The sequence below is a fragment of the Nerophis lumbriciformis genome, linkage group LG02, assembly GCF_033978685.3.
Source record: "Nerophis lumbriciformis linkage group LG02, RoL_Nlum_v2.1, whole genome shotgun sequence".
NCBI classification, from domain to species: Eukaryota; Metazoa; Chordata; class Actinopteri; order Syngnathiformes; family Syngnathidae; genus Nerophis; species Nerophis lumbriciformis.
The window spans coordinates 7,688,987-7,713,868 of NC_084549.2; the positions used below are offsets into that span (position 1 = coordinate 7,688,987).

The following is a 24,882-nucleotide window of genomic DNA, read 5'->3' on the forward strand; positions in this document are numbered from 1 at the left end:
TATATATATATATATATATATATATATACATATATATATATATATACATATATATATATATATATATATATATATATATATATATATATATATATATATATATATATATATATATATATATATATATATATATATATATATATATATATATATATATATATATATATATGTATATATATATATATATATATATATAGCTAATTCCCTTTCGGAAAAAAACAGTCGATACAGGAGCACTTTTAACTGCTGATGATACTTGAAAGGAGGGTAAGCATCACTCACGTTGGCTTGGACCAAAACAAGGTAGCGCGTTCTTTCCTCGTAGTTGAGCCTCTCAGCCAGAACAATGTGTCCCGAAAGGGTGTTGGCGACGCTCACGGTGCTGTTGGACGGCTGGAAAAGGGCGAGAAAGACAGGGAAATAAGCAAGTGTTAAACAAGTTAGTGACAGGCGAACCATTGTTTTTGACCATTTGTTTGAACTGCAGAGTGTGTCTGCCCTATGTAGAGGAAATCAACGGGCGTACAAGCGGAATAGACCAACACAACGGGGCAGTGATGGGCAGTAACAAGCTACCTGTAGCTGCGCTACGTAGCTTAACTACATTGTTAAGCAAAACATTAAATGTATTTATGAGAAACAGTCTTTATACATTTTTAATCAAATATATATATATATATATACAGTCATGGTCAAAAGTTTGCGTACACTTGTCAGGTTCAAACACTGATGACATCTATTAAACAAGACAAGAAGCAAAGAATCAAACAGAGGCAGAATTACATTTTGCTCAATTGAGGAGAAATGTGTCGACTTGTAACCTCTTACAGTGTCGCCGGCGCTCTGGCGAAAGATTGTACGCCACCTCTTTTTATTTGGATATTCCCTGTTTACATAACAACATCTGTTCCTAAAGGAATGGGGAGTATGTAAACAGCTCTTGTTTTTGGTCACATTGAAAACAAAATAAAAAGATGCCTCGGGCTTGGGCTGGTCCTGGATCTAGCTTGAGCAGGTCTTGGATGACAATAGATAACCCCTCTCCCGTCTCCTCCCATCGTACACAATGGAAATTTCCAAGCCTTTGCTTGGTGCAACAAAGACAGCCTCTTGTCTGTTCATTGGGAGTTTTTTTTTACAATTTACATACAATTTTTCTGGCACACTGGTAAAGAACATAATGTCATGGCTGTCTTGAGTTTCCGATAATTTCTACAACTCTTTATTTTTTTTCTGATAGAGTGATTGGAGCACATACTTGTTGGTCACAAAAAAAAACATTCATGAAGTTTGATTCTTTTATGAATGTATTATGGGTCTACTGAAAATGTGAGCAAATGTGCTGGGTCAAAAGTATACATACAGCAATGTTAATATTTGCTTACATGTCCCTTGGCAAGTTTCACTGCAATAAGGCGCTTTTGGTAGCCATCCACAAGCTTCTGCTTGAATTTTTGACCACTCCTCTTGACAAAATTGGTGCAGTTCAGCTAAATGTGTTGGTTTTCTGACATGGACTTGTTTCTTCAGCATTGTCCACACGTTTAAGTCAGGACTTTGGGAAGGCCATTCTAAAACCTTAATTCTAGCCTGATTTAGCCATTCCTTTACCATTTTTGACGTGTGTTTGGGGTCATTGTCCTGTTGCAACACCCAAATGCGCCCAAGACCCAACCTCCGGGTTGATGATTTTAGCTTGTCCTGAAGAATTTGGAGGTAATCCTCCTTTTTCATTGTCCCATTTACTCTCTGTAAAGCACCAGTTCCATTGGCAGCAAAACAGGCCCAGAACATAATACTACCACCACCATGCTTGACGGTAGGTATGGTGTTCCTGGGATTAAAGGCCTCACCTTTTCTCCTCTGAACACATTGCTGGGTATTGTGGCCAAACAACTAAATTTTTGTTTCATCTGACCACAGAACTTTCCTCTAGAATGTCTTATTTTTGTCCATTTACTGCAATAAGGTGGCGACTTGCAGCTGAGATTGGCTCCAGCACCCCCCATGACCCCGAAAGTGACAAGCAGTGGAAAATGGAAGGATGGATAGACAAGTGTATGTAAACTTTTGACCACGACTGCATTATGCTTTTCTACTGCACTGTATTGGATTGGCTCGGCTAAGCCAACAACAACAAAGAAAGCTATCAATTGGATTCAGGGTTGGGTACCAAATTCGGTACTGTTAAAAGTACCGACCAATGTCCGTCATAACTACCCAGTACTGATTCACGAAAAAAATGGTGCCAGATTGTGAGACCTGTGTGGCATGTGACGTCACATCCGGTTGTGGACTCTGCACTTGGCCGGGAAACAAGCAGTCAAGCACTCAGAGCGGACTCAGCCGGACTGCCTCGAGGTAATACTTTCATTTTACATGCTAACAAAACAGGAAGAAAGTGCCCAAAAGTATGGTAAGGCTCCACTTTTCAAAATGTGCTAGCTTGATGCTAACTTACATAGGATTCTCCATAGACATGCTACCCATTAGCATTTCAGATTTCACATGGCGATTTCAACACTTCCAAATTAGGTAATGCCAACTACAACTAAGATGCATGTATAATTAAAAAGCTGGTGTCGAATAAGTACTGTACTTATAGTATAAACACTTTGTAGGGCTCAACAAATGATGACTGGCGCATTTAACTAGATGGCAAATACTATTTGTTACGCTACGAAAAAACACAGTAGTCTTTTCAGTACTGCCATCAGACGTCTTGGAATTGCAACTGCATGCAAAGTCTACCAAGGTAAAATAAATGGCATTGATCAATCAATGCAGATATTTCCTTTATTTGACGGAGTTGATGGAGAGTAGCAAGAAAACTGAGTAACAAATACAGAGCAACAGTAATATATATGTATATATATATATATATATATATATATATATATATATATATATATATATATATATATTTTATATATATATATATATATATATATATATATATATATATATATATATATATATATATATATATATATTTTTTTTTTTTTTTTTTGTACTTCGAGCACACTCAAATGTTGTAATGATTTGTCAGTGTCGAAGTTCAATAACCTGCTTGGTATCATCTCCAAACAGTTGAAACACCATCCAGCAGGCACAAGTCATTGATACAACGTTGATTATACGTACATGTCCTTTAAAACTGACTTTGAAACAACGTGGCAAAATAGTTGTATTTGTAAACTGAGACAACATTGAAGTTTAATGTTGGATCCACGTTGTTGGTTGGGACATGACCAAAATTCAACGTCAAATCAACGTCACGACCTAATATTGAATAAACGTTGTCAAAAAGCATGTTGTTTAAACATTGTATTTGTGTTGTAAAATATTACCGGTAGTTGGAAAATTACCAAATTTCAATGGTCAAATCAACATCACAACCTGACATTGAATAAACATCAAAAAGCATGTTGTTTCAACGTTGTATTTGTGTTGTGGAATATTGGTCTGGAAATGACCAAATTTCAATGGTCAAATCAATGTCAGACCCCAACATTAATCTAACGTCAAAAAACATGTTGTTTCAACGTTATGTTTGAGTTGTAGAATATTGGTTGGGAAATGACCAAATTTCAATGGTCAAATCAACGTCAGAACCCAACATTGATTAAACGTCGTCAAAAAGCATGTTATTTTAACGCAATAATGTTGTAAAATATTGGTTGGAAAAATGGCCAAAATTCAATGGTCAAATCAACATCATTACCCAACATTGATTAAACGTCGTCAAAAACATTGTATTTATGTTGTAAAATACTGGTTGGAAAATGACCAAAATTCAATGGTCAAATCAACGTCAGAACCCAACATTGATTAAACGTCGTCAAAAAGCATGTTGTTTTAACGTAATAATGATGTGAAATATTGGTTGGAAAATGACCAAAATTCAATGGTCAAATCAACGTCAGAACCCAACATTGAATAAACGTCAAAAAGCATGTTGTTTCAACGTCGTATGTGTGTTGTAGAATATTACCGGTAGTTGGAAAATTACCAAATTTAACGGTCGAATCAACGTCACAACCGGACATTGAATAAACGTCGTCACAAAGCATGTTGTTTCAAACGTTGTATTTATGTTGAAGAATGTTAGTTGGAAAAAGACCAAATTTCAATGGTCAAATCAACGTCAGAACCCAACATTGATTAAACGTCGTCAAAAAGCATGTTGTTTCAACGTTGTATTTGTGTTGTAGAATATTGGTTGGGAAATAACCACATTTCAATGGTCAAATCAATGTCAGAACCCGACATTGAATAAACGTCAAAAAACATGTTGTTTCAACGTTGTATTTGTGTTGTAGAATATTACCTGTAGTTGGAAAATTACCAAATTTAACGGTCAAATCAACGTCACAACCGGACATTGAATAAACGTTGTCACAAAGCATGTTGTTTCAAAAGTTGTATTTATGTTGAAGAATGTTAGTTGGAAAAGGACCAAATTTCAATGGTCAAATCAAAGTCAGAACACAACATTGATTAAATGTCGTCAGAAAGCATGTTGTTTCAACGTTGTATTTATGTTGTAGAATATTGGTCGGGAAATGACCAAATTTCAATGGTCAAATCTATGTCAGAACCCAACATTGAATAAACGTCAAAAAGCATGTTGTTTCAACGTTGTATTTGGGTTGTAGAATATTACCGGTAGTTGGAAAATGACCAAATTTAACGGTCAAATCAGCGTCACAACCGGACATTGAATAAACGTCGTCACAAACTTTGTTGTTTCAACGTTGTATTTGTGTTGTAGATTATTGGCCCGGAAATGACCAAATTTCAATGGTCAACTCAATGTCAGAACCCAACATTAATTTAACGTCAAAAAACATGTTGTTTCAATGTTGTATTTGTGTTGTAGAATATTAGTTGGGAAATGAACAAACTTCAATGGTCAAATCAACGTCAGAACCCAACATTAATTAAACGTCGTCAAAAAGCATGTTGTTTCAACGTTGTACTTGTGTTGTAGAATATTGGTCGGGAAATGACCAAAATTCAATGGTCAAATCAACATCACAACCCAACATTGATTAAACGTCAAAAAGCATGTTGTTTCAACGTGGTATTTGGGTTGTAAAATATTACCGGTAGTTGGAAAATTACCAAATGTCAATGGTCAAATCAACGTCAGAACCCAACATTGATTAGACATCGTCAAAAAGCATGTTGTTTCAATGTTGTATTTGTGTTGTTAAATAATGGTTGGAAAATAACCAAAATTAAATAGTCAAATCAACGTCAGAACCCAACATTGATTAAACGTTGTCAAAAAGCATGTTGTTTCAACGTAATAATATTGTAAAATATTGGTTGTAAAATGACTAAAATTCAATGGTCAAATCAACATTATTACCCAACATTGATTAAACGTCGTCAAAAACATTGTATTTATGTTGTAAAATACTGGTTGGAAAATGACCAAAAGTCAATGGTCAAATCAACGTCAGAACCCAACATTGATTAAATGTCAAAAAGCATGTTATTTTAACGTAATAATGTTGTAAAATATTGGTTGGAAAATGACCAAAATTCAATGGTCAAATCAATGTCAGAACCCAACATTGAATAAACGTTAAAAAACATGTTGTTTCAACGTTGTGTTTGTGTTGTAGAATATTACCGGTATTTGGAAAATTACCAAATTTAACGGTCAAATCAACGTCACAACCGGACATTGAATAAATGTCGTCACAAAGTATGTTGTTTCAACGTTATATTTATGTTGAAGAATGCTAGTTGGAAAATGACCACATTTCAACGGTCAAATCAACGTCAGAACACAACATTGATTAAATGCCGTCAAAAAGCATGTTGTTTCAACGTTGTACTTGTGTTGTAGAATATTGGTCGGGAAATTACCAAATTTCAATGGTCAAATCTATGTCAGAACCCAACATTGAATAAACGTCAAAAAGCATGTTGTTGCAACGTTGTATTTGGGTTGTAGAATAAGTACTTGTAGTTGGAAAATGACCAAAATTCAATGGTCAAATCAACGTCAGAACCCAACATTGATTAAACGTCGTCAAAAAGCATGTTGTTTCAAAGTTGTATTTGTGTTGTAGAATATTAGTTGGGAAATGACCAAATTTCAACGGTCAAATCAACGTCAGAACCCAACATTGATTAGACGTCGTCAAAAAGAACGTTGTTTCAACGTTATGTTTGAGTTGCTCAACGTCAGGATCTAATTCAACAAATTGTCAACGTTGTTTTAACGTCTCATGCCTGCTGGGCAGGTACCAGTTAGTGGAAACAGCTTCCTAGTGCCACTAATTTATTTGTAGACGTGTTATTTTGCATTCCAATGGCGTACCATTTGAGTGGAAACAGGCTATAATGCATACCGGATCATTGGGGTTGTAGAGAATGCTGTATTCTATATGTCCATTGGGTCCATCATCGATGTCCGTAGCTCCGTTCCTCCCTGAGAAGCCAGTGAATATGGTGGTCCCCACTGGGGTGAGCTGCAGGGAGGAATATGAGAGGGGAGTTAAAGACATGTCAGCAGGTGGAACAGCCTCCGCTTTGTTTTTGTTGTGGTTGAGACAGCACACTTGCATAGCCACACGGCCATTACTGTGTCCACTTCACCACCATTAGACACAGGGAAGTGATTTTTTTTTTTCTTAAAAGCAAAAAAAGTTGCCGTCCACAGCAGCAGACGCAGCAGCAGGCTGCAGCTGAGGACTGCTGACAGAATAAAACACGTACGTCTACGAGCACCGCTCCCCTGAGCCCTCGGCGCAGTCCAAAAGCGAGCAGGAGGAGCCTGCTCAGTGACTCACTATCATTGCTGTGATAACACACACACACACACACACACACGCTCTCTCTCTCTCTCTTGTATTTGTTACCTTCTTGAGACCTCCGAAAAATGCCTACCTCTTCAGGACCACCCTTTCTAGATATATAAAGATTTGTATTTACCACATTAATAATATAGAAAAACTATGTAAATATAAAAAAACTTGTTGTGAAAAATGAGTTGGAATTTTACAAGAAAAAGGTCACAATTTTACAAGAAAAACGTTGTCATTTTATCCAAAATTTTGCAAGAAAAACTGAACATTTGTGCAATATTGTGATACGAATTTGAATTGTACTCAATAACAGTCGCAATTTTGCAAGAAAAGCTTAAAATGTTGGCAATTTTATGAAAAGACTCGGCAAAAGTCACAATTTAAAATATTGGCAATATTATAATAATAATCGGAACTTTACTTGGCAAAATGAAGACAAAAGTCATATTTTGTTCTCAAAAAATGTCACAATTTTACAAGAACAACAAAAAAAATTGGCAATATTGTAATACAAGTCAGAATTTTATATGAAAAATGTCACCATTTTGCAGTTAAAAAAGTAATAATTTTACATTAAAAAGTAATAATTTTATGAAAAATATTGCAATATTACAGAAACAGAAATAATATGATAAATGCATCCCAATTTTATAAGAAAAAAGTCGACATATTGTGAAAAAAAGACTACTTTTAGTTAATTTAGAATTTTTTTTTGTAATTGTTTTTTAATCTTCATTATTTACTTCAAGTTATTACAGTATGTCTCTATATACATACTTATTTATTTGTTTTTATTAATTTTGGCCAAAGGGGGCGCATTTCAATTTCTTACACACACTTGTTATTTCATATGTTGGCCAGAGGGGGAGCACTTTTAAAATCGACACACAGTCAATTTGAAAAATCCCTCCTTTTTGGGACCACCCTCATTTTGATATATTTCACCAGCAGGGGGTGCAAATGAGACATTCTCTATTAGATGCAATGTTATTGGGACCATGATTTATGTCCTCACTTGTTCACACCTCCTCATATGGAAGCCACTTTTACTTGTTCATGTCTCAAGAAGGGTAGAAATACAAGAACTACACACACACACACACACACACACACACACACACACACACACATGCACAAGTTCTTGTATTTGTTACCTTCTTGAGACCTGATAAAAATGCCTACCTCTTTAGGACCACCCTTTCTAGATATATAAAGATTTGTATTTACCACATTAATAATATAGAAAAACTATGTAAACATAAAAAAGCTTGTTCTGTAAAATGAGTTGGAATTTCAGAAAGAAAAAGGTCACAATTTTACAAGAAAAACTTTGTCATTTTATCAAAAATTTGCAAGAAAAACTGAACATTTGTGCAATATTATGATACAAATTTGAATTGTACTCAATAACAGTCGCAATTTTGCAAGAAAAGCTTAAAATGTTGGCAATTTTATGAAAAGACTCGGCAAAAGTCACAATTTAAAATATTGGCAATATTATAATAATAATCGGAACTTTACTTGGCAAAATGAAGACAAAAGTCATAATTTTTTCTCAAAAAATGTCACAAATTTACAAGAACAACAAAAAATTGGCAATATTGTGATACAAGTCAGAATTTTATATGGCAAATGTCACCATTTTGCAGTTACAAAAGTAATAATTTTACATTAAAAAGTAATAATTTTATGAAAAATATTGCAATATTACAGAAACAGAAATAATATGATAAATGCATCCCAATTTTATAAGAAAATCGTCGACATATTGTGAAAAAAAGACATTCATTTAGAATTGTTTGTTTGTAATTGGTTTTTAATCTTCATTATTTACTTCAAGTTATTACAAAATGTCTCTATATACATATTTATTTATTTGTTTTTATTAATTTTGGCCAAAGGGGGCGCATTTCAATTTCTTACACACACTTGTTATTTCATATGTTGACCAGAGGGGGAGCACTTTTAAAATCGACACACAGTCAATTTGAAAAATCCCTCCTTTTTGGGACCACCCTCATTTTGATATATTTCACCAGCAGGGGGTGCAAATGAGACATTCTCTATTAGATGCAATGGTTTTCCTTATTGGGACCATGATTTATGTCATCACTTGTTCACACCTCCTCATATGGAAGCCACTTTTACTTGTTCATGTCTCAAGAAGAGTAGAAATACAAGAACTACACACACACAAACACACACACACACACATGCACAAGTTCTTGTAATTGTTACCTTCTTGAGACCTGATAAAAATGCCTACCTCTTTAGGACCACCCTTTCTAGATATATAAAGATTTGTATTTACCACATTAATAATATAGAAAAACTATGTAAATATAAAAAAGCTTGTTGTGAAAAATGAGTTGGAATTTTACAAGAAAAAGGTCACAATTTTACAAGAAACACTTTGTCATTTTATCAAAAATTTTGCAAGAAAAACTGAACATTTGTGCAATATTGTGATACAAATTTGAATTGTACTCAATAACAGTCGCAATTTTGCAAGAAAACCTTAAAATGTTGGCAATTTTATGAAAAGACTCGTCGTTTTACTCGGCAAAAGTCACAATTTAAAATATTGGCAATATTATAATAATAATCGGAACTTTACTTGGCAAAATGAAGACAAAAGTCACAATTTTTTCTCAAAAAATGTCACAAATTTACAAGAACAACAAAAAAAAATTGGCAATATTGTGATACAAATCAGAATTTTATATGACAAATGTCACCATTTTGCAGTTATAAAAGTAATAATTTTACATTAAAAAGTAATAATTTTATGAAAAATATTGCAATATTACAGAAACAGAAATAATATGATAAATGTATCCCAATTTTATAAGAAAAAAGTCGACATATTGTGAAAAAAAGACATTAATTTAGAATTTTTTGTTTGTAATTGGTTTTTAATCTTCATTATTTACTTCAAGTTATTACAGTATGTCTCTATATACATACTTATTTATTTGTTTTTTTAAATTTTGGCCAAAGGGGGCACATTTTAATTTCTTACACACACTTGTTATTTCATATGTTGACCAGAGGGGGAGCACTTTTAAAAGCGACACAGTCAATTTGAAAATTCGCTCCTTTTTGGGACCACCCTCATTTTGATAGATTTCACCAGCAGGGGGTGCAAATGAGACATTCTCTATTAGATGCAATGGTTTTCTGTATTGGGACCATGATTTATGTCATCACTTGTTCACAACTCCTCATATGGAAGCTACTTTTCCTTGTTGATGTCTCAAGAAAGAACACACACACACACACACACACACACACACACACACACACACACACACACACACATATTCGTGTATGTGTTACCTTCTTGAGACCTCCGAAAAATGCCTACCTCTTCAGGACCACCCTTTCTAGATATATAAATATTTGTATTTACAACATTAATAATTTAGAAAAACTATGTAAATATAAAAAGCGTGTTGTGAAAAATGAGTTGGAATTTCACAAGAAAAAGGTCACAATTTCCCCCCCAAAAACATAGAATTTTGGCAGTATTATAATAAAAGTTGTACATTTACTCAACGCAAGTCAAAATTTTAGATGAAAAACTGAACATTTGTGCAATGTTATAATAAAAGTTGGAATTTTACTCAATAACAGTCACAATTTTACAAGAAAAGCTTAACATGTTTGCAATTTTATGAAAAGTCGTAATTTTACTCGACAAAAGTCACAATTGTATAAGAAACCTTACAATGTTGGCAATATTATAACAATAATCCGAATTTTACTTGGCAAAATTATGACAAAAGTCACAATTTTACTCAAACAATGTCACAATTTTACAAGAACAACAACATTGGCGATATTGGGATAACAGTCAGAATTCCATATGACAAATGTCATCATTTTGCAGTAAGAAAGTAATAATTTTACATTAAAAAATAATACTTTTACAAAAAAATATTGCAGAAACAGAAATAATATGGGAAATTGTTCCCAATTTTATAAGAAAAAGTCAACATAAAAAAGAATGCTTTTAGTTATTTTTTAATTGTTTTAATTTTTTGTTTGTAATTGGTTTTGAATCTTCATTATTTACTTCACGTTATTACAGTATGTCTCTATATACATACATACATATATATATATATATATATATATATATATATATGTATATGTATATATATATATATATACATATATATATACATATATATATATACACATTTTTATATATATATATACATACATACATATATACATACATACATACATACATACACATCTGTATATATATATATATATATATTTATATACATATACATACATACATACATATGTATATGTATGTATATATACATATATATATATATATATATATATATGTATATATACATATATATACATATATATACATACATACATACATACATACATACATACATATTTATATATATATATATATACATATACATACATATGTATATGTATATATATATATATATATATATATTTATATACATATACATACATATGTATATATATACATATACATACATATGTATATATATATATATATATATATATATATATATATATATATATATATATATATATATATATATATATATATATATATATATACATATATATATACATACATGTATATATATATATATATATATATATATATATATATATATATATATATATATTTATTTTTTTTATTTTTTTGTTGGTAATAAATCTTGGCCAAAGGGGGTGCATTTCAATTTCTTACACACACTTGTTATTACATATGTTGGCCAGAGGCGGAGCACTTCAAATTTTTGACACACACTTGTTATTTCATATGTTAACCAGAGGGTGAGCACTTTTAAAACCGACAACAGTCAATTTGAAAAATCCCTTTTTGGGACCACCCTCATTTTGATAGATTTCACCACCAGGGGGTGCAAATGAGACATTCTCTATTAGATGCAACACACACACACACACACACACACACACACACACACACACACACACACACACACACACACACACACTGGTTATAATTTTGAATGGGGACCATGTTTTTGATCATCACTTGTGGGGACCGCCCTTTCTACAGGTAGGTGTGAGCAGAGCAGCGAGTGCAGTACCAGCTACAGCCCGATGAGGGGGCTGCTGTGCAAATGTCTCACACTCAAACTAACCAGTAAACATGTTTTATGGGCCAAAACTTAAAAATCCCTTAGGCATCTTCAGAATGGATCTGACTATCATCTAAAAAGGCTTCCCTGTGTTTTTGTCCCCATACCGTCAGAGGTCCCCTAAAGGTGACTGTGTAAACAGAGCAAGGTCCCCATTAAGTAAGCATTGCCAGAACACACACACACACACACACACACACACACACACACACACACACACACACACACACACGTGAGTCCAAAATCCTGTTTGATTGGAACTCTGCAGGGAACTATTATCCGATGCCACCATGGCAGGTGACACAGGTCTCTATTTACACGGCTAAATGAATGCACAGCATGCCGGAGCACATTTGCACAATGTGGCCCTCTGACCTCTCAGCTTGAATACGTTTGTGTGAAATGTAGCAGGGCACTGACCCGCAGCACAAAGAGAAAATACAAGTTGTTTCACGCCGTGCTCCAAACACAAAGCTGACCCAGACACTCACGGTTGTATGTAATAAAAAATAAAAGCAATGTTAAACAGACAGCATTGATCCCTGATAGAAGACTATTTTTTTGGTAGTAAAAAAGTCTGAAAATGACACGTTGTCTTATATTCGGGGTCAAGAAATGTGTATTAATACTGTACAGTCCCTTAATATTATTATCATTATTATTAATTATAGGGAGTAAACAATTACTCTTCAAGCAAGTCAGCGCTTTTCTTCCTGTCGCTCACACACTAATGGCACAGATGGACCAGGTTTTTGACAAAGATGGATCGTCTTATATTTTGTCTGTAGTTCTTTGCGTGCAAAAAAAAACAGGTGGCTGCAAATGTTCTCTCCCCAAGCTTTTCTTCCTGTCGCTCACACACCAATGACACGGATGGACCAGGTTTTGACAAAGAACGATCGTCTTATATTCTGGCTACATATTTATATATGCAAATAAACAGGTGTCTGCAAATGTTCTCTCCCAAAGCTTTTCTTCTTGTCGCTCACACACACACACACACACACTGACACAGATGGACCAGTTTTTGACAAAGATAGATCGTCTTATATTCTGGCTACAGATTGATATATGCAAACAAACAGGTCGTTGTAAACATTCTCTCCCCAAGCTTTTCTTCTTGTCGCTCACACACCAATACCATGGATGGACCAGGTTTTGACAAAGATGAATCGTCTTATATTTTGGCTATAGTTTTTTGCATGCAAATAAACAGGTGGCTGAATTTGTTTTTTCTCCAATTGAGTCAGAGCCTTTCTTCCCGTCGCTCACACACACACAAACACAAATGGAAGAGATGGACCGGGCTTTGACAAAGATGGGATTGCCTTATATTCTGGCTACGGATTTATACATGCAAACAAACAGGTGGCTGCAAACATTCTCTCCCCAAGCTTTTCTTCCTGTCGCTCACATACCAATAACACGGATGGACCAGGTTTTGACAAAGATGAATCGTCTTATATTTTGGCTATAGTTTGTTGCATGCAAATAAACAAGTGGCTGAATTTTTTTTCTCTCCAATTGAGTCAGAGCCTACTGTCGCTCACACACTAATGACACAGATGTACCAGGTTTTTGACAAAGATGGATCGTCTTATATTTTGTCTGTAGTTCTTTGCGTGCAAAAAAAAACAGGTGGCTGCAAATGTTCTCTCCCCAAGCTTTTCTTCCTGTCGCTCACACACTAATGACATAGATGTACCAGGTTTTGACAAAGATGGATTGTCTTATATTCTGGCTACATATTTATATATGCAAATAAACAGGTGTCTGCAAACATTCTCTCCCCAAGCTTTTCTTCCTGTCGCTCACACACCAATGACACAGATGTACCAGGTTTTGACAAAGATAGATCGTCTTATATTCTGGCTACAGATTTATACATGCAAACAAACAGGTGGCTGCAAACATTCTCTCACCAAGCTTTTCTTCCTGTCGCTCACACACCAATAACACGGATGGACCAGGTTTTGACAAAGATGAATCGTCTTATATTTTGGCTATAGTTTGTTGCATGCAAATAAACAGGTGGCTGAATTTGTTTTTTCTCCAATTGAGTCAGAGCCTTTCTTCCTGTCGCTCACACACACACACACACACACACACACACACACACACACACACACACACACACACACACACACACACACACACACACACACACACACACACACAAATGACACAGATGGACCGGGTTTTGACAAAGATGGGATTGCCTTATATTCTGGCTACATATTTATATATGCAAACAAACAGGAGGCTCCAAACGTTCTTTCCCCAAGCTTTTCTTCCTGTCGCTCACACACTAATGGCACAGATGGACCAGGTTTTTGACAAAGATGGATTGTCTTATATTTTGGCTGCAGTTCTTTGCGTGCAAAAAAAAACAGATGGCTGCAAATGTTCTCTCCCCAAGCTTTTCTTCCTGTCGTTCACACACTAATGACACGAATGGACCAGGTTTTGACAAAGACAGATCGTCTTATATTCTGGCTACATATTTATACATGCAAATAAACAGGTGGCTGCAAATGTTCTCTCCCAAAGTTTTTCTTCTTGTCGCTCACACACACACACACTGACACAGATGGACCAGGTTTTGACAAAGATAGATCGTCTTATATTCTGGCTACAGATTTATACATGCAAACAAACAGGTGGCTGCAAACATTCTCTCCCCAAGCTTTTCTTCCTGTCGCTCACACGCCAATAACACGGATGGACCAGGTTTTGACAAAAATGAATCGTCTTATATTTTGGCTATAGTTTGTTGTATGCAAATAAACAGGTGGCTGAATTTGTTTTTTCTCCAATTGAGTCAGAGCCTTTCTTCCTGTCACTCACACACACACACACACACACACACACACACACACACACACACACACAAATGACACAGATGGACCGGGTTTTGACAAAGATGGGATTGCCTTATATTCTGGCTACATATTTATACATGCAAACAAACAGGAGGCTGCAAACGTTCTTTCCCCAAGCTTTTCTTCCTGTCGCTCACACACTAATGGCACAGATGGACCAGGTTTTTGACAAAGATGGATTGTCTTATATTTTGGCTGCAGTTCTTTGCGTGCAAAAAAAAACAGATGGCTGCAAATGTTCTCTCCCCAAGCTTTTCTTCCTGTCGTTCACACACTAATGACACGAATGGACCAGGTTTTGACAAAGACAGATCGTCTTATATTCTGGCTACATATTTATACATGCAAAGTTTTTCTTCTTGTCGCTCACACACACACACACACACTGACACAGATGGACCAGGTTTTGACAAATATAGATCGTCCTATATTCTGGCTAGAGATTTATACATGCAAACAAACAGGTGGCTACAAACATTTTCTCCCCATGTGAGTTAGAGCTTTTCTTCCTGTCGCTCACACACACACCAATGACACCGATGGACCAGGTTTTGACAAAGAGGGATCGTCCTAAATTCTGGCTACAGATTTACACAATGAAACAAAAAGGTGGCTGCAAATGTTTTCTCCCCGAGCAAGTCAGAGCTTTTCCTATTGTCGCTCACACATACTAACACAACGGATGGATCAGGTTTTGACAAAGATCGGATCGTCTTATATTCTGGCTAGAGATTTATACATGCACACAAGCAGGTGGCTGCACATGTTTTCTCCACATGTGAGTTAGAGCTTTTCTTCCTGTCGTTCACACACACACACACCAATGACACAGATGGACCAGGTTTTGACAAAGGTCGATCGTCTTGAATTCTGGCTACAGATTCACACGTGCAAACAAAAAGGTGGCTGCAAATGTTTTCTCCCCAAGCAAGTCAGAGCTTTTTCTATTGTCGCTCACACACACTAACGGCACGGATGGACCAGGTTTTGACAAAGATGGGATCGTCTTATATTCTGGCTAGAGATTTATACATGCAAACAAACAGGTGGCTGCAAATATTTTCTCCCCAGGCAAGTTGTAGCCCTTCTTCCCTTCGCTCACACACACACACACTCATGACGCAAATAGAACAGATTTCGACAAAGATGGATCGTCTTATATTCTGGCTAGAGATTTATACATGCAAACAAGCAGGTGGCTGCACATGTTTTCTCCACATGTGAGTTAGAGCTTTTCTTCCTGTCGCTCGCACACACACACCAATGACGCAGATGGACCAGGTTTTGACAAAGATGGGATCGTCTTATATCCTAGCTAGAGATTTATACATGCAAACAAACAGGTGGCTGCAAATATTTTCTCCCCAGGCAAGTCGTAGCTCGTCTTCCCTTCGCTCACACACACACACTCATGACGCAAATAGAACCGATTTCGACAAAGATGGATCGTCTTATATTCTGGCTACAGATTTATACATGCAAACAAGCAGGTGGCTGCAATTTTTTTCTGCCCATATGAGTTAGAGCTTTTCTTCCTGTCGCTCACACACACACCAATGACACAGATGGACCAGGTGTTGACAAAGATGGGATCGTCTTATATCCTAGCTAGAGATGTATACATGCAAACAAACAGGTGGCTGCAAATATTTTCTCCCCAGGCAAGTCGTAGCTCTTCTTCCCTTCGCTCACACACACACATTCATGACGCAAATAGAACCGATTTCGACAAAGACGGATCGTCTTATATTCTGGCTAGAGATTTATACATGCAAACAAGCAGGTGGCTGCACATGTTTTCTCCACATGTGAGTTAGAGCTTTTCTTCCTGTCGCTCACACACACACCAATGACACAGATGGACCAGGTTTTGACAAAGATGGGATCGTCTTATATCCTGGCTAGAGATTTATACTTGCAAACAAGCAGGTGGCTGCAATTTTTTTCTGCCCATATGAGTTAGAGCTTTTCTTATTGTCGCTTACACACACACACACACACTAATGACGCAGATGGACCAGGTTTTGACAAAGATGGGATCGTCTTATATCCTGGCTAGAGATTTATACATGCAAACAAACAGGTGGCTGCAAATATTTTCTCCCCTGGCAAGTCGTAGCTCTTCTTCCCTTCGCTCACACACACACACTCATGACGCAAATAGAACAGATTTCGACAAAGATGGATCGTCTTATATTCTGGCTAAAGATTTATACATGCAAACAAGCAGGTGGCTGCACATGTTTTCTCCACATGTGAGTTAGAGCTTTTCTTCCTGTCGCTCACACACACACCAACTACACAGATGGACCAGGTTTTGACAAAGATGGATCGTCTTATATCCTGGCTAGAGATTTATACATGCAAACAAACAGGTGGCTGCAAATATTTTCTCCCCAGGCAAGTCGCAGCTCTTCTTCCCTTCGCTCACACACACACACTCATGACGCAAATAGAACAGATTTCGACAAAGATGGATCGTCTTATATTCTGGCTAGAGATTTATACATGCAAACAAGCAGGTGGCTGCAAATTTGTTCTGCCCATATGAGTTAGAGCTTTTCTTCTTGTCGCTCACACACACACACACACACACTAATGACGCAGATGGACCAGGTTTTGACAAAGATGGGACCGTCTTATATCCTAGCTAGAGATTTATACATGCAAACAAACAGGTGGCTGCAAATAATTTCTCCCCCGGCAAGTCGTAGCTCTTCTTCCCTTCGCTCACACACACACACTCATGACGCAAATAGAACCGATTTCGACAAAGACGGATCGTCTTATATTCTGGCTAGAGATTTACACATGCAAACAAGCAGGTGGCTGCAAATTTGTTCTGCCCATATGAGTTAGAGCTTTTCTTCTTGTCGCTCACACACACACACCAATGACACAGATGGACCAGGTTTTGACAAAGATGGGATCGTCTTATATCCTGGCTAGAGATTTATACATGCAAACAAACAGGTGGCTGCAAATATTTTCTCCCCTGGCAAGTCTTAGCTCTTCTTCCCTTCGCTCACACACACACACTCATGACGCAGATAGAACGGATTTCGACAAGGATGGATCGTCTTATATTCTGGCTAAAGATTTATACATGCAAACAAGCAGGTGGCTGCAAATTTTTTCTGCCCATATGAGTTAGAGCTTTTCTTCTTGTCGCTCACACACACACACACACTAATGACGCAGATGGACCAGGTTTCGACAAAGATGGATCGTCTTATATTCTGGCTAAAGATTTATACATGCAAACAATCAGGTGGCTGCAAATGTTTTCTCCACATGTGAGTTAGAGCTTTTCTTCCTGTCGCTCACACACACACCAATGGCACAGATGGACCAGGTTTTGACAAAGATGGGATCGTCTTATATCCTGGGTAGAGATTTATACATGCAAACAAACAGATGGTTGCAAATATTTTCTCCCCAGGCAAGTCGTAGCTCTTCTTCCCTTCGCTCACACACACACACTCATGACGCAAATAGAACAGATTTCGACAAAGATGGATCGTCTTATATTCTGGCTAAAGATTTATACATGCAAACAAGCAGGTGGCTGCACATGTTTTCTCCACATGTGAGTTAGAGCTTTTCTTCCTGTCGCTCACACACACACCAACTACACAGATGGACCAGGTTTTGACAAAGATGGATCGTCTTATATCCTGGCTAGAGATTTATACATGCAAACAAACAGGTGGCTGCAAATATTTTCTCCCCAGGCAAGTCGCAGCTCTTCTTCCCTTCGCTCACACACACACACTCATGACGCAAATAGAACAGATTTCGACAAAGATGGATCGTCTTATATTCTGGCTAGAGATTTATACATGCAAACAAGCAGGTGGCTGCAAATTTGTTCTGCCCATATGAGTTAGAGCTTTTCTTCTTGTCGCTCACACACACACACACACACACACTAATGACGCAGATGGACCAGGTTTTGACAAAGATGGGATCGTCTTATATCCTAGCTAGAGATTTATACATGCAAACAAACAGGTGGCTGCAAATAATTTCTCCCCCGGCAAGTCGTAGCTCTTCTTCCCTTCGCTCACACACACACACTCATGACGCAAATAGAACAGATTTCGACAAAGATGGATCGTCTTATATTCTGGCTAGAGATTTATACATGCAAACAAGCAGGTGGCTGCACATGTTTTCTCCACATGTGAGTTAGAGCTTTTCTTCCTGTCGCTCACACACACACCAATGACACAGATGGACCAGGTTTTGACAAAGATGGGATCGTCTTATATCCTGGCTAGAGATTTATACACGCAAACAAACAGGTGGCTGCAAATATTTTCTCCCCAGGCAAGTCGCAGCTCTTCTTCCCTTCGCTCACACACACACACTCATGACGCAAATAGAACAGATTTCGACAAAGATGGATCGTCTTATATTCTGGCTAGAGATTTATACATGCAAACAAGCAGGTGGCTGCAAATTTGTTCTGCCCATATGAGTTAGAGCTTTTCTTCTTGTCGCTCACACACACACACACACACACACTAATGACGCAGATGGACCAGGTTTTGACAAAGATGGGATCGTCTTATATCCTAGCTAGAGATTTATACATGCAAACAAACAGGTGGCTGCAAATAATTTCTCCCCCGGCAAGTCGTAGCTCTTCTTCCCTTCGCTCACACACACACACTCATGACGCAAATAGAACCGATTTCGACAAAGACGGATCGTCTTATATTCTGGCTAGAGATTTACACATGCAAACAAGCAGGTGGCTGCAAATTTGTTCTGCCCATATGAGTTAGAGCTTTTCTTCTTGTCGCTCACACACACACACCAATGACACAGATGGACCAGGTTTTGACAAAGATGGGATCGTCTTATATCCTGGCTAGAGATTTATACATGCAAACAAACAGGTGGCTGCAAATATTTTCTCCCCTGGCAAGTCTTAGCTCTTCTTCCCTTCGCTCACACACACACACTCATGACGCAGATAGAACGGATTTCGACAAGGATGGATCGTCTTATATTCTGGCTAAAGATTTATACATGCAAACAAGCAGGTGGCTGCAAATTTTTTCTGCCCATATGAGTTAGAGCTTTTCTTCTTGTCGCTCACACACACACACACACTAATGACGCAGATGGACCAGGTTTCGACAAAGATGGATCGTCTTACATTCTGGCTAAAGATTTATACATGCAAACAATCAGGTGGCTGCAAATGTTTTCTCCACATGTGAGTTAGAGCTTTTCTTCCTGTCGCTCACACACACACCAATGGCACAGATGGACCAGGTTTTGACAAAGATGGGATCGTCTTATATCCTGGGTAGAGATTTATACATGCAAACAAACAGATGGTTGCAAATATTTTCTCCCCAGGCAAGTCGTAGCTCTTCTTCCCTTCGCTCACACACACACACTCATGACGCAAATAGAACAGATTTCGACAAAGATGGATCGTCTTATATTCTGGCTAGAGATTTATACATGCAAACAAGCAGGTGGCTGCAAATTTTTTCTGCCCATATGAGTTAGAGCTTTTCTTCTTGTCGCTTACACACACACACACACACCAATGACAAGGATGGACCAGGTTTTGACAAAGATGGGATCGTCTTATATCCTGGCTAGAGATTTATACATGCAAACAAACAGGTGGCTGCAAATTTTTTCTGCCCATATGAGTTAGAGCTTTTCTTCTTGTCGCTCACACACACACACTAATGACGCAGATGGACCAGGTGTTGACAAAGATGCCGGCAGCGAGACGCGCTTGGAGGTGCGCTCAGCGCGGCTCCCATATGATTGCGCACTGGTGTGCGTCTGGGTCGTGACAGCGTGGCACGCGAATGTCTGTGCTGCATTGGATCAGTCTCCTTTCTTTAACAGGCAAAAGCTTTATAACCTCACTAATGCCTTGCATCGTCTATATTAGATATATAACAACGGGCGGGTGCGGGCGGGTGCGGTTCTGATCAAATGTTACATCGGGTGGATGGCGGATGGTTGACGACTTTCTGATGTGGTTGCGGATGAAATAATTGCCTATCCGCGCATCTCTATTGTGGCTCCTATATTATATATCAATATAGATAAATACACAGTCTGCAGGGATACAGTCCGTAAGCCCGATTAATTTTTTTATGACAAACCCCTCCCCCCCGGTCCGTGGGCCAAATTTTCCAGCGTTGACAAAAAGGTTGGGGACCACTGACTTAAAGGATCCTTAGATGAGTGCTCTTACCTCGTTTATTGCGACATAGTAGCGTGGCTGCTGAAAACGTGGCGTGTTGTCATTCCGGTCCCTCACCACGATCCGCACCTCGTGCAAAATGACGGTGCCGACCAACTCATTGGTGCACTGGACCTGAACCACGATGGTCATGATGTAGTTGGGGGGCTGGGAGGGGAACACAGACAGAAAGAAACTATCAGAATTGCAGCCCTTTTTTTTAATTTTTTTATTTTTAGCTTTCTCACAGTAGCCTGAGGTGATCATAAGCCAATGTGCAACTTCCTTTTTATTTTCAAAGCAGAAATATATAGATATATAAATATATATATATAAATATATACCAGACTGAAGTCTTTCTATCTGAGCTAAGCAGTCAGCATATTAAGTCTTGTCGCGATGGAGCTCAAAGCAAAATAGAGTGCATCCATTGGTTCATTGGAATACATTTATAGAAATTCCACTGTTTCATAGTAGACACTTCCCTTCCTTGGGTTCGCTATGTTCAGTAATACTCTGCAGCCTGTTTTTTTTTAATATGTACTATAAATAGGTTTTTGAATAATGCAAACAATGACATCTGTATTTAAAGGGGAACATTATCACCAGACCTATGTAAGCGTCAATATATACCTTGATGTTGCAGAAAAAAGACCATATATTTTTCTAACCGATTCCCGAACTCTGAATGGGTGAATTTTGGCGAATTAAACGCCTTTCTAATATTCGGGAAGCAATCCGCCATTTTCGCAAATACCGAGTCAAATCAGCTCTGTTATTTTCCGTTTTTTTCGACTGTTTTCCGTACCTTGGAGACATCATGCCTCGTCGGTGTGTTGTCGGAGGGTGTAACAACACGAACAGGGACGGATTCAAGTTGCACCAGTGGCCCAAAGATGCGAAAGTGGCAAGAAATCGGACGTTTGTTCCGCACACTTTACCGACGAAAGCTATGCTACGACAAGAGATGGCAAGAATGTGTGGATATCCTGCGACACTCAAAGCAGATGCATTTCCAACGATAAAGTCAAAGAAATCTGCCGCCAGACCCCCATTGAATCTGCCGGAGTGTGTGAGCAATTCAGGGACAAAGGACCTCGGTAGCACGGCGAGCAATGGCGGCAGTTTGTTCCCGCAAACGAGGGAGCTAAACCCCCTATCGACCCTAGCTTCCCTGGCCTGCTGACATCAACTCCAAAACTGGACAGATCAGCTTTCAGGAAAAGAGCGCGGATGAGGGTATGTCTACAGAATATATTAATTGATGAAAATTGGGCTGTCTGCACTCTCAAAGTGCATGTTGTTGCCAAATGTATTTCATATGCTGTAAACCTAGTTCATAGTTGTTAGTTTCCTTTAATGCCAAACAAACACATACCAATCGTTGGTTAGAAGGCGATCGCCGAATTCGTCCTCGCTTTCTCCCGTGTCGCTGGCTGTCGTGTCGTTTTCGTCGGTTTCGCTTGCATACGGTTCAAACCGATATGGCTCAATAGCTTCAGTTTCTTCTTCAATTTCGTTTTCGCTACCTGCCTCCACACTACAACCATCCGTTTCAATACATGCGTAATCTGTTGAATCGCTTAAGCCGCTGAAATTCGAGTCTGAATCCGAGCTAATGTCGCTATAGCTTGCTGTTTTATCCGCCATGTTTGTTTGTGTTGGCATCACTATGTGACGTCACAGGAAAATGGACGGGTGTATATAACGATGGTTAAAATCAGGCACTTTGAAGCTTTTTTTTAGGGATATTGCGTGATGGGTAAAATTTTGAAAAAAACTTCGAAAAATATAATAAGCCACTGGGAACTGATTTTTAATGGTTTTAACCCTTCTGAAATTGTGATAATGTTCCCGCAAAATATAAATAAATAAATAAATAATTCAGATATAATCAACGTATTTGTATTTTAAAATAATCCATAAATTAAGATACAATCAACAGTTTGGATTTGAAAAGAATACACACATTTACATTAACAAACATTTGTATTTAAAAATATTTTTTTAAGAACACAATTAACAAATATTTTTATTTTAAAATAAGCCTGAAAATAAGATGTATTAAACTAATGCTTGTATTATTTATCACAAAAAAAAGGGTTTTAAATCATACAAAAATTAGGATATTTGTATTTGAGAACCTTTTTAGGCAATAAAAAAAAGAAGTAATATTTGCTTTTTGAAATCCAGATATTAACATACAACTAACAAACATTTGTATTTTAAAAAAATTCCAAAAATAAGATACACATGACAAATATTTGAATTGTTTTAAATAATTAAAAAATCGGGCAACACGGTGTTACAGGGGTTAGTGCGTGTGCCTCACGATACGAAGGTCCTGAGTAGTTCTGAGTTCAATCCCCGGCTCGGGATCTTTCTGTATAGAGTTTGCATGTTCTCCCCGTGACTGCGTAGGTTCCCTCCGGGTACTCCGACTACCTCCCACCTCCAAAGACAAGCACCTGGAGATAGGCCCCTCCCACCTCCAAAGGCATGCACCTGGGGATAGGCCCCTCCCACCTCCAAAGACGTACACCTGGGGATAGGCCCCTCCCACCTCCAAAAACATGCACCTGGGGATAGGTTGATTGGCAACACTAAATGGTCCCTAGTGTGTGAATGTGAGTGTGAATGTTGTCTGTCTATCTGTGTTGGCCCTGCGATGAGGTGGCGACTTGTCCAGGGTGAACCCCGCCTTCCGCCCGAATGCAGCTGAGATAGGCTCCAGCACCCCCCGCGACCCCAAAAGGGACAAGCGGTAGAACATGGATGGATGGATGATTAATTACATCAATTTACGAACAGTAGCCATCATAACAACTAAAAAAAAGCCCTCGGAGAGCGCAGACCTGGACCAGGCCCTATCTTCCAGTAGTAAAAAACTGAATCCCGAATCCATACCGGGATCTGGATCACCCCCAAAATCAAATAATTTTTTCTTTATGCCATTCTTTAACATTTCAGGAAAGTTTAGTCATTGTCTTGTCTTAACTTTCTTGTTGCCTCTTTTTGCACTGCTCTCCAAATCTAAACATTGGAACTATTTCACTGGCCTCAACGAAATTGACAAGATCTTGGGTTAGGGGGAAGCTGCTTGTCGTGACGAAGCGGTTGTTGCTGGACACGCGACGGACTCTTGGGAGAAGAAGGAGTGGCCGTATAAACAACTTTTAACACTGTTACAAATCTGCGCCACACTGTGAACCCAACACCAAACAAGAATGACAAACACATTTCGGGAGAACATCCGCACCGTAACACAACATAAACACAACAGAACAAATACCCAGAACCCCTTGCAGCACTAACTCTTCCGGGACGCTACAATATACCCCCCCGCTACCCCCCCCCCCCCCCCCCACCCACCCACCACCTCAAACTCCTCATGCTCCTCCTGAGCATGTCACAAATTCCAAGCTGCTGTTTTGAGGCATGTTCAAAAAAATAATGCACTTTGTGACTTCAATAATAAATATGGCAGTGCCATGTTGGCATTTTTTTTCCATAACTTGAGTTGATTTATTTTGGAAAACCTTGTTACATTGTTTAATGCATCCAGCGGGGCATCACAACACAATTAAGCATAATAATGTGTTAATTCCACGACTGCATATATCGCTATCGGTTGATATCGGAATCAGTAATTAAGAGTTGGACAATATCGGAATATCGGCAAAAAAGCCATTATCTGACATCTCTAGTGCTAACTTAACTTTACTTAAATCAATAACGGAGCAGCATCTCCTCATCCGGATACAACCACA

General features: G+C 37.9%; 1 protein-coding gene across 2 annotated transcripts in view; it reads right to left on the reverse strand.

Annotated features, from left to right (window-relative positions):
* The window catches only part of LOC133580422 (protocadherin-15-like), an 888,230-nt gene that overhangs the window by 487,749 nt on the left and 375,599 nt on the right, over positions 1 to 24,882 (reverse strand). For both annotated transcript variants that reach the window (XM_061934831.1, XM_061934743.1), the window contains 3 exons: positions 21,125 to 21,280; positions 6,372 to 6,491; positions 283 to 393 (listed from right to left, as the gene is read on the reverse strand). In XM_061934831.1, coding sequence (XP_061790815.1) covers positions 283 to 393; positions 6,372 to 6,491; positions 21,125 to 21,280 — 387 coding nt within the window. The remainder of the gene's footprint in view (positions 1 to 282; positions 394 to 6,371; positions 6,492 to 21,124; positions 21,281 to 24,882) is intronic.